The sequence below is a fragment of the Rattus norvegicus genome, chromosome 3 (genome assembly GCF_036323735.1).
Source record: "Rattus norvegicus strain BN/NHsdMcwi chromosome 3, GRCr8, whole genome shotgun sequence".
In the NCBI taxonomy this organism is placed as follows: domain Eukaryota; kingdom Metazoa; phylum Chordata; class Mammalia; order Rodentia; family Muridae; genus Rattus; species Rattus norvegicus.
In genome coordinates, this window is record NC_086021.1 from 96,912,586 (window position 1) to 96,931,123 (window position 18,538).

At 46.0% G+C, this 18,538-nt stretch overlaps 1 protein-coding gene across 7 annotated transcripts in view; it reads right to left on the bottom strand.

Moving 5' to 3' along the window:
• The window catches only part of Ptprj (protein tyrosine phosphatase, receptor type, J), a 155,918-nt gene that overhangs the window by 50,801 nt on the left and 86,579 nt on the right, over positions 1 to 18,538 (bottom strand). For all 7 annotated transcript variants that reach the window (XR_010064594.1, XR_010064596.1, XR_010064597.1 and 4 more), the window contains exon 2: positions 499 to 517. Coding sequence is in view for 3 of the 7 variants with exons in the window: in XM_039104656.2 (XP_038960584.1) it covers positions 499 to 517 (19 nt within the window). In the remaining 4 variants the exon portion in view is untranslated. The remainder of the gene's footprint in view (positions 1 to 498; positions 518 to 18,538) is intronic.

Below are 18,538 nucleotides of genomic sequence, written 5' to 3' on the forward strand. Positions count from 1 at the left end.
TCAATGTATTTATGAACTGGTGGCTTAACTATGTCCCTCAGGCTGCCCCCAAACTACCACCCAGGAGTTGGAAATACATCACCAACATTCAGTTGGGAAAACAAAAGATGTTTATAGTTGTAGTTAAACAACTTTACATTCTCTCTTCATTCGATTTCTAAGGGGGAAAAACGGAAAGTACACGGTTTGGGGGGTTTTGGTTTGTTGTATTTCTGTATACATTGATGTCCTGCCTGCAGGCCTGAGCAAGGATACCAGATCCTCTAGAACTCAAGCTATAGACAGCTGTGAGCTGTCATTGGGAACCAAACTCGGCTCCTCTGGAAGAGCAGCCAGTGCTCTTAACCACAAGCCCCCTAAGTACGCTTTTGATACATTTTTTTCCCTGTGATTTTTTTTTCCCCAGTGATATTTTTTCCCAGTTTATGCCACTAGTGTAGCTCTGTGTCCACTAGGGGGCAGTAACAATACAAGAATGGAAAGGAGCAAGGTACTCACCCGCACCTGCGCACACAACCTGTAACGGAAAAGAAAAGGGAAGTCAGCAGATTCATTCGGCCGTGAAAATGCAAATCAGAAACAAAGCAGTTGAGGACTTAATATTGGGGGTGGGTGTTGAGTGCATGGAAGGTTGATGGCCGTGGATAGGGCGTCTTTGGGCTTTAAATACAGGGAAAACACAAGTCAACTAAGAAAGATTAACTGGGCTGCTGACTACTTAAACCCAGTGTTTTTCACAGTGCTCCCTCCTGCCCCTGTGAGGTGAACTGACAGAAGGATGCAGAAGGAAATGCAGACCTGTACAAGCTTTTCCCTGTAGCCATGCCCAGGGCCAGCCTACTGTTAAAGCCATGGCTGAAATGCAGTCAAAGGGTTTGGGACCTCTCACTATACAATACTCCCTTTTTCAGTCTATCAGTAGAGGGCATCAGTTCTTAATTATCTGGTATGCAGCTTTGGAAAGAAGCAAAACTTGAGGCCTTACAGATTTAGTTAACCATTTTAGTCTTCCGTTAGGGGGAGAGGGAGTCCCTTCAGCGGTATTCACGATCATTCAGACCATACGTTATTTCCCCAAAGCCTAATGTAATTCAAGGCTGCATGTCCCATTGTTTCTTAAATACATGCTTTTGGTGATTGGAATTTCCAAAGCACGGTGATTGAGAAAAAGAAAATAATCAAAAGGAGGAGAAATGCCCCCACAATTGCCCACCACAGTTAGAATAAAAATCCACCCTTAACTACCCAGCAGGCTCCTCTAATCTTGGTGACACTCATATTCTTGGAGCCAATTTCCCCTTAGGACCCTAAACACATTTATTCCCTCTCACAAAATCACAGGGCCCCAAAACTTACTTATTTCCTAGGGCCTGACCCAAAATGCCACCGCTTAAGAAGTCTCTTCAGTAACCACCCAGGAAAATGAGACCACCCTAACTCTGTCACCACTGTCTCCTCCACAGGAGCAGAAGCACAGTGCATACAATAGGCACTCAATGAGTGCCACAAAAAAAGAACTCGTTAGCTGAGGAGGAGGAACAGAGTCCCCAAGGTCCCCCAAAACTTTCCACTGCCTCGTCTCTCAGAATTAACCTTTCTCAGCTCATCTGAGGAGTGCCAGCTGCTACTGCCCCTCAGGCCAGACAATATGTCAACCAATACAGTTTATTATGGACCAAGGGGAGGGAGGAAAACAGAAGAGTCCATGGCCAGCACAAAGGAGCAAGTGTACTGTACCTAGTACTTAAAAGCCAAGTTCAAAACCTCCACTCTTTAGGATGGTGACTTCTGGCACCTGCCTGTGGTCTATCTCCCCTTGGTATCAATACACTAATGCGCCTCCTAGAACCCATTCATCTAAGGACCACCAGAAACCATCAGAGACCTGCATCCTGCCCTCTGATGGTTTGCCATTGGAGGGTCATGAGTCTAAAAGAAACTCCAGTCAGAGAGCACTATCGCAAATATTCCAGCAGGAAGCACCTACAAGGGCCAAGCACACCTCTGAAGAGCCTCCCTCGCTATCCAGAGAAAGAGGACAGCAGCAGCCATGCCCTCAGAGACAGGTAAACAGGACTGCCTGCAAAAGCAGGCAAGGGTACCCGCAAAAGCAGAGCACGGTGCCTCAAGATCTTTGTCATGTGTCCCCTTAAGTCACCTTAAGGGGCAAGGACCATCTGTTGGAGAAAAAGGAAATCACAGCTCTGAGTCGCTGTGCTCAGCAAGTGGAAGTGAATTCAGTCAGAGCGCTGGCCGCCAGGCTCTGTTCAAAATGCTCTCAGACACAAACTGAGTCTTCCAAACAGCTCATTAGTAAGGAGGTGAATAGCGGGGCCTGGATTTGAACCATGATACTCAGACTACAGAGTCCCTGTGTTGAACCACAGCTCTGCCACCTTCTAAGTGGAGAAAATGCTAGGGATTAGTGAAGATTTAAAAATTAATTATAAAAGATACTATATGCTTTAAATATAAAAGATATTACATGCTTTAAATATAAAAGATATTACATACTTATGTTACTTCCCTATCAATTATTTAAAAAAAAAAAAGTTCCCTGTGTTCTGAGACAGGCCAGGCCAGATTTCTCCTCTGAACCCTCCCAGATGTCCCTGTGCCACAAACAAGGCAACCCAGGTGAGTCTCTTTGGAGCTCATGGTAAAGCAATGGCCACTTCAAAAGCACACGGTTAGCTATCAACTTTTTGCCAACCTCCCTCTCTACCTTTCCCCTCTCACCCTCACCTCCTCGGACCTGACTTCCAAATAATGTCAGCTTGGAATGTTTGCTTGGAAGCCATAGGCACTAAGACCCAGCCAAGCAAAGGGGTATCAAGGGCTACTACAGTGCTGCCGTGGTGGATTTCATGGGCTCTGCCTGTGATGCCTGTGGCTTCGGCAACACTTTGAAGATCACCTATCTGTTGAGATAGCTCCAGGAAGTGGATAAGCCGACCTTGAACCTTGAACTAAGTCGACCAGTAATCCAGACTCCTTTCCAGGGGAGAGCTGACCACGCAACTACCTGCTTTTGCACCGCCCGTTAACTAGAACAAGTTACGCTGGTTCACAGAACAAAGTAAGGTTCACTGACTTTCACTTAACCTGCAACTGCACGCAAGAATCCTGAGAGGCCAATGGCTCCTCTTCTGGGATCGGCTCAGGTTAACGGATGGCACAGTCAGGACCCCAGTCTCTTTGACAAACCAGATAAAAAACACCCGTAAATAGCACCTGTGAGATACCTGGACAGGTGGGCACTTCATGCATACTTTAAAAAAAAAATGCCACCAACAGAAGGTCCATTCTTCCAAACAGAAGGAAAAGCCTGTGGGAAGCCTGATGCGAGATGATAGGAGATGGGTTCCCAGGCACAAAAAAAAAAAGTACACCAAGGTTACCTGCAGGAAGGGAGTCTGGGAACCATGGGTCCTGCTGCTCCTGGAGGAGGAGGGGAGACTTTCCTCCCTCTGGTACCCCCACATCAGTCTCCACACCCAGGGAAAGCAGTAAGCATTCCTCAGGTCCTACATCGAGTCCTCCCCATGCCCTTGCCCAGATGGCTGTGGTGGCAACAAAAATAAGAATCTCCATCCACAGAGAAGGACCGGGCGCTCGGGTTACACAGCCCAAGGGTCTGAGCATGCCCAAGGGGAGAAAGCCTGGAGAGAGATGCTGCCGACTGGAGGCAGGACCAAAACTTTCCCTACTTCCCTCTGGACAGAAATTAAAGTAGACGATGAAGTACCAGAGACAAGCTCGAGATGGAAGCATGCCCCTCCCCCAGCCTTCCCCTGGTAACCTAGGAGAGCTGTTATACAGAGGACTAGGGAGTTCGACCTAGGGCTTAGGACTCAAGGGGCACCAGACGTCACAGCCCTGCACCAGGGAGCTGTTGACGGTGTTGCAGAAGTACTATTCCCACAGCCAAAAGGGAAAATGTACCCACTGACTACATCAGGTCTATACAACAGAAAATCACCAGATCAAAAAGAGGAACGGGGGCACTGACTCCTGATACATGGATGAATCTCAAAAAAGGTGGTATTACAGGAAAGAGGCCAGACACATGACCCGACATAGTTCATTTATATAAAATATCCAGAACAGAGACTCACAGAAGCGGAACACAGGCCAGGAGCCATGGGGGCTGGAAAGGGAAGAGGCCTGGTTACACACGAACCCAATCTGTGGGTTTCTTTACGGGTGATTCTAAATGAGGAGAACTGAGAGATGCAGTCGCACAATAGGCTGGATGCGCTAAATGCCGCTGAAACGCACTTCCAAACAGTTCCTCTCACTATTGAATAGAGTCTCGGGTTTTGCTCAGTCCCTCTCCACCGTGCTCAAGGGAGGAGGGAAAGGAAGCTTTGTGGAGGAAAAGAAGGGGAAGAAGAATAAGAGAAGGAACTCTGAATTCTTCCTGCTCTGCAACCAGGCTAGCAGACCTCACTGGGAACATGGATCTGAACCCTTCAAATTCTCCCCAAAGCTACATGACAACACCACACACCAAAATAGACCCTTTCGCTCCTCCTCTCCCCCCCACTTCTCTGGTGTAAGTTCCCCATCATCCCAGTCTCCCAAGCTATAAGCTTTGGAACCCCTAAATGCACCTCTACACACACACCCTTCTTCCTGGATCACTCGTGGCTCTGATCCTCACTTCCATGCTGTGCTCTGTCCTTATAATCTGAGGTCCATAGAGCAGGGGCAGCTGCACCTTAGGCCTGCAAAGGCTTGTGGCCTTCAAAACCTCCCAAGACAGCATCCATATGCAAAACTAACGAGAGCCAGGACAGGCGGCTATCTGCTGCCGTTTGTTTCTGTTCTGTCATACTATGGCTATGACTCTATACAGAACCCTCTATTTGGAATACAAAACAGAACAACGCCTAAAGCAGGGCCTTCTGTGAGAGTGGATGGGGCCGTGGCAAAGCTACAGCAGTGTGCAAGAACCCTGGAGGTCCACAGCTAGAAAGAAAGCTGAGGTGACTGCCTCTCCCATCTCCACTGTCAGTAGGAAAACAGAAGTCGAGGGCACCCCGGCATAGTTCACAGAGGTAAGCCTCCTCCTGGGGTGCACATAGGTGGACAGGGGTCAGTTGGGGCACGGAGAAAATAACCCAGGCTCATCTTCTGGGTGAGAGCCCAGCCCAGCAGAGTCGAGAAGTTTGGGTTCAAGCTGTGTGTGGTAGCAGCATATGCCTTTAATCCAAACACTTGTGAGGCTGAGGGAGGTAGATCTCTGTGAGTTCAAGGCCAGCCTGGTCTACAGAGTGAGTTCTGGGATGGCCTGAGCTACAAAGTGAGATCCCTGTCTTAAAAGATAAAATGATAAATAAGAGAATAATAAAGGGCAGGTCCCACCCCCTGGCCTCTGTCTACGGGATTGAGAGTCTCCCAACACCACTCATTTCCTCAACTAGAAAATAATGAAAGGGCATCTACGACACATGTCCCATGTGTGTTCTCTCAAGATCCAAGCACAGCAAGGGTCCTTGACTCCTGTCAAACCCCAAAGCCACCCTTCCAATTCACCTGATGACCTCTAAGCATTCAGTCCATACCACTCAACTCCCTACCTCAACCCTTGCATGGTGCAGGTCACCAAAGGCCAAGGGGGTGCTTAAGGTGGACCAGACCCACTAAGAGCTCATAAGCCTAAAAAAACTTCAAAGAAAATGGCAGAGCAAGTGAGCAGGATAGGGGAGCCTAGACAAGCAGGTAGACCTCGCCTAAGGACTCTAGAAAATGGTGACTAAGGAAGAGGTCAGGTGATTGATATAATACTCTGTAACGTGTAAAACTGTGGCAGACAACCCCACACAGAGACACCTGGCCCTGTACCTGCTGTAACATTAATCGACTCTCCTCCCAGCCCATCACCGTGCTGTATGTGTGTTACATTTACTATCTCACTGAAAACTTCTGAGACCACAGAGAGCAGACACTATAGTTATCCCCATCTTACAGGTGCTGATAGCACAGCTGGTTCCCCTGGTCCTGTCCCGACGTCACTCAGCTTACATTTGAAGATTTGCACCCCTTCTGCCTGACCCTAGAACCCCTGGCCTTAACTCCAGGAAGCACTATGCAGCCTCATCTACAGGCAGGTCTCAACAGATGCCGGGAAAGCCAAGGTTACAAAGGCCTGGCCTTGCCAGACTGGCGTGGCCTAAGGGACATGTTCTATCAGCTCACTGGGACTGACTGACTGAAGCAGCTTTAGCAAAAGAAACTGAAATCATGGAGCAGCCTGGATTTTAGCAAGTGAGGAGAAAGCAGGTTGTCCATTCTACAGGTCGGGTGTTCAAGGGCGAGTGAAAGGGACTCAAGTACACAACCAGTAAACACTAGACTCTTTATCCTTCTAAAGCCAAGCCCACACACCAGATGACAACAGTTACATTTACTCACTGACGCAATTAACCAAAATGTGAACTGCTTCAAGCAACGTTTAAAATCAAATAGTATTTTATAGGATCTGGAGCAAACTGAGTCAGATTCCGAAAGGCCACCTTCCTTCCTCGCTCTAGCTCGTCTCTTTGTGAATATTATCCAAACACTCCTTGAAATAACAGGCCACAGAAAGGCAAATCCTTGACTTCTGAGAAAAAGCACACTGGCGGGACCTCCCACCAAACACATGCAGCAAGCACCATGGCTGAACGGCCCGGGAGTCAGGGATTACCTGGTGAACTGATCTTAGTACCTGACATTAAATTCCACCATGGAGCCCAAAGGCAGGGCCTGAGCAGGAGAGCAGATAACATGGCAACGATCGGTCATAGTAAGATGAGAACAGGCACAGGTACTCTACCTCTCAGGCAAATAAAGGACTCGTATTTTGATCCTGCCATCCTTAAGGGTCAGCATCACCCATAACTCTACACACTGAAGATTCAAGGTGAAGCTTCAGTGGAGGAAATGGGCACCACCCTTACTGAAAAGCCCAACCGCTTCAAAGCTGGAGGAGGCTGGAGGCACAATGACCTCTTCCACAAGGTACAGAGGAACATGTAGTCAGAGGCCCTACCTGAGAGAAGTCATGTGAACTCTGAGATGCAGAGCTGGGGGAAGCCTTAGAAATCTCGGGCCAGGAGCTTCTGTCAGTATTTTCACCAGAGCTGTTACTGCCGACCCCCCACACACACCCCAAAGGAACCTTATGAATAACACATGAGAACACAATTCCACATCTCATGTCAGTATAATCACGTACGTGTCTGTGCACACCAGATGACAGCAACTAAACTTCAAGTGACCTTTCGATTTTTAAAGTAATCTGAGTTCGAACAGGTCTGCGCTGTATTCATGGTCCACATGCCAATACCCAGGAGGCAGATGCAGGAGGATGGCAAGTTCTGGGACAGCCAAAGGGAATATTCTCCTTGTCTTCTGAGACAGGACAGTTTTAATTTTAAGATTTAGTGCAATAGATACTTGAGCAAATGTTTTCATTTCAATTCCAAACACTCTCAATTCTAGAGACAGTGGGCTTAGGAATTTTTTTAAACAAAACTCAACAATTAATGGAAACTTTAAATGGACTGCAGAGAAGACAAGCTGGAAACTGGTACTTTGCCTGACCAAGGACTTTGTGAAGGTAGAGAGTAGGCCCCACACTCTTTAGCAACTCCACCAAAACATACAGCACTGAGACTGATCACAGATCCCCAAACGTCTTGGAAGGGCTTGGCGTTGCCTCTGCCTAGAGGTTGAGGAGCTCAGCCCTTCCTCTTCATCACACAATAAATCTGGGGTTGCTTAATTGAGGCCTCGTTGTTGAACTTAGCAGTATCTTTTGTTTGACTGATGGTGTTTTGTTCCTTTGTTTTTAAGACAAGTCATGCACAATTTGTAGCCCAGGATGACCCCGAACTTGTCATGCCCCTCCCTTAGCTCTGAAGAGCTGGGGTTATTATATGCAAGGGCCAGGATGCCCAGCTTCCTGCAGTGTTTCTTAAAACTTCACATTTCTTAAAAATCTTAAGGGCAAGGGGAATTGGCTTTTTGTTTTTTTTCATTTAGATATTCGATACCTTTAAAAAAAAAAAAAACTTCTTATCTGGCCACATTTGAGCCATTAGTCAGATCTCGGTGACCCTCTCTGTGGGGTAAGTGCTAAACAGCACCAGCACTGGCAGTGCTGTCACCCCAGTGCTGAGGATAAGCAGCACAGTTGCCAAGCAACACGGTGCCCACACAGCTGGTTTCCTCTACCAAACATGAGCATATGACGGACTGAGAGACAGTAAGGCTCAGATCATTTATTTATGTTTTCAACTGCCTGAAGACATCTGAGCATGTGGCCCTTGACAGCCATGTGCTCTGCAACCCAATGCAAAGGTTATGATCACCAATGAACTGTTTACTTTCTAAGGTCTTCTCTGAGGAAGAGCTTCGGGCCAATGACTTGTCAATGATGTCCACACTGAGAATATAGACTGCACCATTCTCTCTACCCCTCAGCATCTCCTTTATTCCCTAACCTGTTCTCCACCTGTGCAACCAACTCTACTCACAAACACCCCACCACTAACGAAGGAACGAAATGTTGACCTGTTGGTCTTCGGTTGATGACTTAACTCTGGGCCCTCAAACTGGACCACTGAATCCACTCCCTGAGCCCAATCAGTTCTCCCTTGTGCTGCCCAGCTGCTCAAAGTCTGGATAAAAGAAGCTAAGATATAGCATTCACTAGGGCCCCAGGTGCTTAGAGACTGTATGTGTTGCAGTCTATAGCTTCCTGGGTCCATCTCTAATATCCCTCCCCCTTTCTCACAGCTGAACAAGGAATATTCAGGACCCAGCTCAAACTAATGCCTCTGGCTGTCCACAAAGTCTCTCACAGTCCACTCTATCCACAGCCTCCAGGGCTGACCCTATCACAGAAGCCACAGTTGGCATGGGTGTTGGTGTCAGCAAGCTCGTTTGCTTTTTTAAAGACCTCCTGTCACGTCACTGTGTGCACAAGGATCCCAGATATTCCCACACACCCGCACTCTCCCATGGATTCCCCTGAACTGCAGAACTGAGGAAGGATAGGAAATCAATGGGACTTTGGCATCCAGTCCACATTTGAATATTGGCACCACAATGTTAGTCAGCAGAGGCCCACAGCCAGTGACACAGCTTCTTGAGTTTTCTCCTCTAACTTGTGGCCTGAGTGTGCTGGGCCTTCACAGCAGTTTGGTTTGAGCTACATAGTCGGGGGGGAAAAAAGACATTATTTGTAGACTATTTCAATTAAACTTATCCCCATCTAGCAATGATATTTATTTATTAGGCTCTGCACAGTTATGGGGGTGGAGGGTTACCCCAAATCTAAATTGCTAATGTTAGTCCGCCCACTACCTGAATTGTCCTTCCCAAATATGTGCTGTTGACTCTGACATGTGCTGCTGGCCCAACATGACTCACGGAGGAGACCTCTTGTTCACTCCAGCTTCTCCTCCTTCACTTTCTTCACTCCCTTCTCCCTCTCTCCTTTTCCCCGTGCCCACTACCTGTGACCTCCAGCCTGACACCTCAAACTCCACCTTTCCCTTTTTCCCCCATAACTGGCTGCCTCCAGTTTTATTTAATGAATAGTTTTAATTTGGGGAGCAAGGTTTACCCAACAGAGGCTGGTATACACAAGGATCATCTTGGAGCAACCAGATCTTGGGGTGAATACAAGACCAGACCAACCCCCTACAGTTTATTCAGCAGGCTCGTAAACATTAAGCACCTCATGGCAACACAGCAGGAATCTACGAATGATAGCAAGCACTGTGAGCCCTGAAGAGGGCATCACCCAGGCACTGTGCAGAAATTAAGAAGACACACTCTCAAGTTAACAATTAGCAATGAGGGCATCAGGTTTGGCTGAGAACCTGGGATCTTGGGTCCCTTCTTAACCATGTGGCAAAATAATCTCAGAAATGCAGGTGATGGAAAAGATTACTTCCTGATTTCCCTGTCTCTACAGCCTTCTACTTCAGTGAAAGCCTGCATCACCCACACATTTAGACATTTAGACATCACTGTCCTCCAGTGAGCATTAAACAACTGCCTAAGAACAACCATCACCCAACACGAGGTCTCGAGAGAAAAGCACAGTCATCCGCTCCAAGAGACTGAGCTCTTGAGAAGAAGGCACGTTAGCAAGTCCCATCACACGGGCACTGCCATACCTGGTACAGAGAAGACACGTAAGACATCAAACAACAGAATGAGACCCCAAATCTTCAAGTGGCAGATGACCGGGGAGCTGGTGCAGTACACAGGAGGTGACTGATTACTTTTAACATCTCATTAAGCCTACTGAATGCCCTGAACCAGACGCCCGGTCAACTTCTATGAAAGGCCAGGCATTAAATATCTTAGGTTCTGCAGGGCACATGAGTCTGTCAGTGTAGAGTGAAGCCTGCCACCAGTCCACTAATACCCATGACTGTGTTCTAATAAAGCTTTATTCATTCATAAGTACATGAGTTTCCTATAATTTTTACATTATGAAATAGTTTTCCTTGCTTTTCCTCTCCACCCCTTAAAAATGCAAAAGCTATTCTTAGCCCATGGGTCATGCAAAAACAAGCAGTGGCTATAGTCAGCTTAGTCCTGCTCTAAATCACATGTTTGCCCTGGACAGAGCCACAAGAACAGACTTGCAGCCACACAGAGTATGGGCCCTGTGGGCAGGTTCGAGTTTCACATCCTGGTTCTGACAATTATGCACTGAACCAAGTCTCAAGCTTCTCATCTGCAAACAGGGTTTTACGTTCAAACTTAGCCTCCTCAAACACTCGAGAGAATTCAATGGAATGCTATCGGGCACAAGGCATGTTCCAGAAAGAATGACTGTTTAATTCAGCTCAGTTTAAAAAGCACTCGGAATCTCTCTCAAGGCTGGTCTGATGGGATATTAGAAACAACTCCTTTCTTAATGAATGCTGGGTATTTGGGAGATAAAATAACTTGAAATGTGAGCAGAGTAATTCTACTGGTAACATCATGGGGGCGGTCAGAGGTGTCCACAGAGCTGCCGCTGTGAGCCAGCCCCACACTGCTGAACGACGCACAGCCTGAACCGCGCTGTTGGCACTCAGCATAAGGCAGTACATATACTCCTAGCTCGCGAACAAACTGTTACACATGGCCATCTCGCCTTACTCACCGTCTCTGCTGAGACACTCACTCAGGGCCAGCGCTCTGGGGCCTGAGGCAAAGCTGGTCTGGCCTTCCTTAGGGTAAAGATAAACCAGACCTGTGTCAACTTGAGGGCTTTGAAGGCAACCATTGGAGACATGTGTGATCAGTCATCCTGGAATCAAGCCTCAGAGATCATCTATCCCTGCCTCTGTTTAGGGTGGCGGAAAGAGGCTCACAGGGCCTAACAAACCTGAGTCCAAATCACAGCTGTCCAGTGATCCACCAGCCCCTCTTCACAGAAATAACTCGTCGTTTCCCTAGTCCCAAACTGCTTAAGGGCCAGTGAGAGAGACAAAGGACCAAGTGATCACTGTGCTTTCTCTTCCCTGGCCTTAGGCAAAATCCCGTGTTTTCCGTTCTACCACTGTCTCTATTTTGCCCTCTGAACCTTTCAGCAGAAATACTTTTCCCCCTAACAACAGATGTAACCAACATCTCTTTAAAGCAAAGAAGACATAAAATGAAGAGCTCACATGTCATGTGCCCCCTCCCGCTGTTCACATACCACAGATTCCTCTGCCAGCCAGCCCCAACTCTGCTCCAGCCGGCCTACTACCTAGAAAGTGAGAGCTTCTCACGCCTCTCCCTCAACCCTGACTCACTATTCTATGAGAGAACCATCACTGACCCTTACAGAATTCCTCTCCCCTCTAGAGCGTAGGGTTTCCCTCCTGGAAATGCCAGTACCTGGCACTTAAGTCTTCCTACTAGGAGCTCTCACTGCCCGCCTGACTGGAAGCTGCTTGGTGAAGATGCAGTGAAGCACCTACCACAGAACTTGCGCTGGCTGGCGGGTGGGTGAACCGGCAGTAAGGAGGAAGGTGGGGTAAAAGGAAGCAAGTGGAGAAAGGGCCCCGGCACAAAAATTGGATGGGATCTGGACAGCAGTAAGAGAGCAATTGAACCAAGAAAAAGAATGAGATAGGTGATAGTTAGATGATAGATAGATAGATAGATAGATAGGAGATAGACAGACAGACAGACAGAAGGATGGGTGGGAGGGTGGGTGGTTGACTGGCTGGCTGGCTGGCTGGGTTGAGGGATGGATGGATAGATGAATGGATGGATAGATAGATGATGGAGGGATGGATGGATGGATAGATAGATATTGGGTGGAGGTGGTAACAAAGAACAGGAAGTGGGGAGGGAGACTGGGGAGAGGGTGAGACAAGAGTACTTGCCATTGTGTGAAATGTTTTTTTTTTTTTCCTATCAAAGGCAGCCATGTAAACCTTTCATGTAAATCTTTTAAACTAACCTACCTGGTAATAAAAATTTGCTTACACAAAGTACCCCCTCAGTTACTTCTCCCTCCCCTCTTTCCTATCATCTGATGGCCTGAAGCAGCCAACCAACTACCTTTTCCTTCATTTCTTCTCAGAATTATTTTAAAGCTAGCCAATCAAGAAACACGTTGAGGTTAGGTCCAGCCAATGGGAAAAAGACACAGTCGCCACCCGTGTTAGAATAAAGAGCAAGTGCATTCCCGTCCCAGGGTGAGCTCTAGACTGGTTTGGGTTGTGGTCTAACCTTTTCACAAAAAGAAACTGCAGTGCCAAGCTACTTTTGGGGGGGGGGGGGGTGAGGGGGAGTTGATTGTTTGCTTGCTTGCATGTTCTTTTGTGTGACACTGAAGCCATCTTTTTTCTTAACACCATGAAAATATGAGAAAGCCTGAGTTCAGATCCTCAGAACCCATGAAAAGCTGGGCTCTGCAAAGCATCCACAACCCCAGCTGCTCCAGTACTGAGGAGCACACAGGTACACCTGGTCTCACTGGCCAGACTCTGACAATTAACAAAACCACCTGTGGCACATGGTTTATAAAGAAAAAGCACAAAAAAAAAAAAAAAAAAAAAAAAAAAAAAGCAAAAACAACAAAGGGACAGACCCACCCGCCTTCACCCAGCCTGAACCTTGAACTTCATCAGGCCTCTGGGACATTTGCCTACCCTGCAAAGTGCGAGATCCCTGCAGCATCACGGATGCCGAGAAAGAGTGATGCATCAGAGAAAGCCCCTGGGACCTGAAACAGCTCCAACCCAGACTCCCCCACGAAGATCCCAACAACCCAACAGGCTGAGCTGGAAGCTGCAAAGATGGAGGGAAACTCAAACTGAAGCAACTCTTTCATGGTTTTAAAACCAAGGGAGGACCTGTTTCTCTGGAACACAGGCTATGTTTGCCCAATGGGTTCCAGCTGTGTCGTTCAATCAAGACAGCCTTGGTTTTGTTTTAGTTTTTAAGATGATCTATTTTCATTGTTTGTATATGTGTGCTTGCTTACATGTATATAAGTGCACTATGTGTCTGACTAGCACCGAAAGAAGACATCAGATCCCTAGAACTGGAGTTACGGGCAACTTTATGAGCCACCATGCTTCTGCTGGGAACTGAATCTAAGTCCCCCTCAAACGCTGCAAGTGTGCTAACTGCTGAGCCATCCCTCCAGCCCTAACCAGGTCTGTTTGGATGGAGAAAGGTCAAAGGGTACGTTCCCCTTAATTATCCAGCTTGTTGAGCATTCATCCAGTTCTTCCTTCGAAAGATCCAGCAAACCACCATATTTTAAGATATAATCCCATAGACCTGCACAGGAATTGAAACCAAGAGTGATATTTCCTTCCTGACTAAGAATTTGAAACGTTTTTCAAATCAAGGTCAAAAAGCCCAGTCCTCTGCTACTCAGCACATAGTAGATCCTCTTCCTGCCTGTAACTGGCACCATCTGTCCACACAGCACATTACTGGTCACACTCGTGGATCTCCTGGCTTGCTTTGTGTGCTCTCAAGAAACAAACCAAAAACAAAACAAAACACTTTTAACAAGGCACAATGAACGTATACCCGAACGTATACCTAGTTCATAAACTTCACTGAACGGTGCCAAACTGAATGAGTCAGTATTTTACAGATAGATATAGATATAGATATAGATATATAGACATAGACATATAGACATAGATATAGACATAGACATAGGTATAGATAGATATAGATATAGATGATATAGATATAGATAGACATAGACATATAGACATATAGATAACAGATATGGAAATCCTGGCTGGGTGGTGTCTCTTTACCAGCTTTGTAAACAAGGGTGAATCCCCAGTGCTCCTGAAGGTTCAGTCTGTGCATATTCATGGAGAAATGCTCTGGCCTGACTATCCAGCTAGATCTGCCAAAGCAGACACTTCAGAAATGTTAACAGGCCCCACGCATACGGTATACCTTTCTTCAGAAGCAGCAATGTTTAGCCTTGAACAGAAGGTATCCCAGCAAGGGCTCTCATACATTCATAATCTCCTTCACACACACACACACACACACACACACACACACACACTCATACACACACACACTCATACACACACACTCATACACACACACTCATACACACACACTCATACACACACACACTCATACACACACACACACAGACACACACTCATACACACACACTCATACACACACACTCATACACACACACACACACTCTCTCTCTCTTTCTCTCTCTCTGGCATTTTATCCAACTGAAGATAATTATTAACTATTAGCAATAATTACCACATTGTACAAATAAATTGCATTACAGAAAGAGTTGCCCTCTTCCAGAGTTGGCATTAACAAAGGAGAAAGCTAAAATTCCCAAAGTCTCCTAAGTCCAGTCCATCTTTCTTCACCATCTAATAAAACACTTTTTATTTCCTTTCATGGGTTTAAACTTCACTAAAAGGCGAATTGTCTGAGGGCATGCTGCTGAGACAACAGCTCTGTGTGTGCTCAAATAATCCCCTTCCAGATGACTGTTTTCTATCTTTCTGAATAGACGCTGCAGAGAATCAAGAATCAGAAACGGTCCTGTGATCTCCCTAATTGCTTCCACAGACAAGTCCAAAATGGGTAAAATTTTTAAAAGACACAACTGATTCCAACCCTAAATGTTCCTCCAGGAGCTCCCAGCCTTCCTTCTCTCCTACAATGGCCTGCCTTCCCCTCCCTTCCAGCCCTCACACCCCAGGGCTGGGCTGCGATTCAAATGGCAGACAGGGCTGCCCTCCAGACAAGACCCGTCTCTGCCCAATAAAGGCCAGAACTTGGAAGAGGAAGGCCAGGAAGCTGAAGACAACATGTTCTTGGGCATCCATCCTCACATTACCCTGAAGCTGACCCAAAGTCCAATCCAAAACCTAGCATTCAGGAGCAGCTGGATGACGAAGGACTTCCACACAGCAAACAAACTCCTTACAGGCCATGTGTGGTTTTCCAATACACATAAGCCTGCCGTAAATGCAGGAAAGAAAATGCCTACCCAGTCCCAGATCTCAATACAGCCAAGATCTAATTAAGTCTTGCAGGATTATATCAGAATTTCACCACTTTTTTTTTTTTACATTAAATCTGTGAACAAATAGCACGGCCCCATTAATCAAAAGATTGGGCTGACGAGTCCAAGTGAAAGCTAATGTCTCATTGGGAATAGAATGAGGTCCAAAGTCCCCATAGGTGTGACATCAGACAGAGAGCCACTGTCTCTGGTAATTTCCCCACTCGGGGAGCCAATGCCACAGATATCTCCCTATGCCTAAGCCTTCTATTGCTTGTTGTTTTTCAAAAGAAACAAAAAATAATTAAGCCCCACCAAGATTTCTTAATAACACTCAGAAATCTATGGAGAAATTTCCTACTCCTATATGTTTTAACAAACTAAATATTAGAGAATTTTGTAAACTTGGTTCCTGCTGTTCAAAGAAGAAAATCTCCCTGCTCGCAGTGTGGCTTCTGACATCCTGCCAAGTTTCAGACTCTGAAATATGAATGGGATTAAAAAGGATTAAGACAGAGTAAATGCTTTTAGCAGCTCTTCCACTGCTTGTATCTATCTTACTAAGGAGCCAATGGCCCACCAGGGAGCAGGAAGGGAGCTGAGCTCATGCAACACCTGCTCAACAGAGGTCAGCAGTGAACACTGGGCTCTCTCTAACCACAGTCTGTCAAAGGCTTGCACCACTCACCTTGACACATAATGAAAAGGCACTCCACCACAGACTGTCAGGGCTGCGGCAGCCATCAGCACCAGTGGCTTCCTAGTCCACTTTAGTATGGCAAGACACCCTTGATGAAGTATATATTGGGGGTGGGGTGGGGAATAAGACCAGAGGCGATGGATACCAAGATTAGTAAAGCTTAATTTGAGAACTCCATGTTGATTTTGTGTTGTGTTGAACAACCGTTGGGTGGTATTTCTCAGGCAGTATCCACCTTGGGGTTTTGGGATTTTCGGTTAATTTGGTCGGTTAGTTTTACTTTGGTTTTGGTTTTGGTTCAAGACAGCAACTCATTATGTAAGTCCTGGTAGGCCTAGAAATGACTACAAAGAACAGGCTGGCCTCAAACTCACAGAGATCCATCTGCCTCTGCCGTACAACTGCTGAGACTAAAAAGCATGCACTACCACACCCAGCCTGCCTTTTTCTGACACTGGGATGCAGCCAATAGGCTAACCTACCTACTCCCTGAGGCCTGCGAACTTACTGAACTCTGCCTCCCTGACACTGGGATTACAAGTGTCTGCCACCACATTGGCTTTTAGGTGAGTATTGGGTGTCCTAACTCAGGCTTGCTAAGCAAACCCTTTTCCAACTGAGCTGTTCCAACTGTTCCAGTCCCTAACACTCCACATCTGTGGTATTTTGCTACAGAATACCCTCTGTCTATAAAACACTAAAAGTGAAAGAACAATACATTCCACCTGTTTCTGCATTTCATTTGGTTGTACAAGATAAGGAAAATTCTGCTTCATGTGGATGTGCAACTATAAATGACAACCATTTGACAATTCATCTCTATTAAATAGCAGAGGTTATATTCCTGGAGATGTCATAAAGATAAGTGAAACTGGCAGAATAAAGGAACACATGGAAGGCTGCCAACATCAAAAGTTTTGCATAATAAAAAATATATAAGGAATCAAATTAAAGATTTAATAGTGTTCCTGAAACACATCACAAAATGTTTCCTTGGAAAAGTTCATGCACACTCTAATCTTACACACTCTACATGCAGACTTTAAGGGTGAATATTTCCTCATCCTTTGGAATATATACCATCACCTCAATACCAAAACAAGTACAAAACAAAAAAAGGAAAGTTACAGACCCATCAGTTACATTATCACAGATGTGAACCTTTCAGAATAATGTTAGTAAGGAAAAATCTAGCAATGCCCCAAATCAACAGACTCACAACCAATGTAATTTACCTCATGGATATATTGGTTTGAAAAAAGAAAAAAATAATATATATATATATATATATATACATACATATACACACATACACACCATGAATCACAGCATCAGATAACTGAGAAAAGCCTGAAGATCATCTGGACGATACCACAGCACATTCCTGTGAGGAGATTCCTAAGCTCAGACCAGGAAGGAGACTCCTTAATTCAATAATGGCAACCTGTTCATACTGCAGCAGTGTTCGAAACAGCCAAGACACAGGAAGCAACCAATAAAGAATAGACGGAAGGAGAAAGATGAAGATTCGGTCTTGGTGGTATAAGTTAGACGAAAGAAGACTGGCAGAAAGACAAAGATTTACAATCCCACGTCGGATCACTTGATATTAAAGAGAAGGATACGCTCTGAGAACAATGCTGTCGGGCACTTCACTGTTGTACAAACATCATAAAGCATCCTTTACGCCAACGTAGCCTCTCAATACAAGAAACAGCAAGCGCAAGATTCATAGGAGGTCACATAGCCACTGTAAGACTGCCTGTACTGTTTTCCAGTAAACTTAATCTTACAGGGCCACAGTTGTACAGCAATCACTGTGCAGTGAATGTCTGGCTGCATACGGAATCTAAAAACCAAAGCTGAGGAGATGCCTCAGGGACATCTCTTGGGTCAAGTGAGAAACTGTGCCTCAGTATACCAGAAAATCAGTGAAGATAGAAATTCAACTTCTGTCATCTATCCACACACATGAGTATGTGCCACACCCTTATGAGTGTGTATACACACACATGTACACCACACACGGACTCAGGGAACACACAAAATATAAAGGAAGCAAATCAAAATCATAGGGTGAAAAGGTAGTTTCCAGAGGTTGCAGTGTAAGGCATGGGGTCAGGTAGGCTAACACATTCAAGCTTGCAGTTAGGCAGAATGAATGAGTTTACAGTGCTAAGGTATAGCACTGGATTTGCAGCTAATATCATTGTTTGAAATTTTACTGAGGTTTTTAGATGTCCTTGCCCTCTATCCCTACACACACACACACACACACACACACACACACAATGGATTCTGTGTGTACC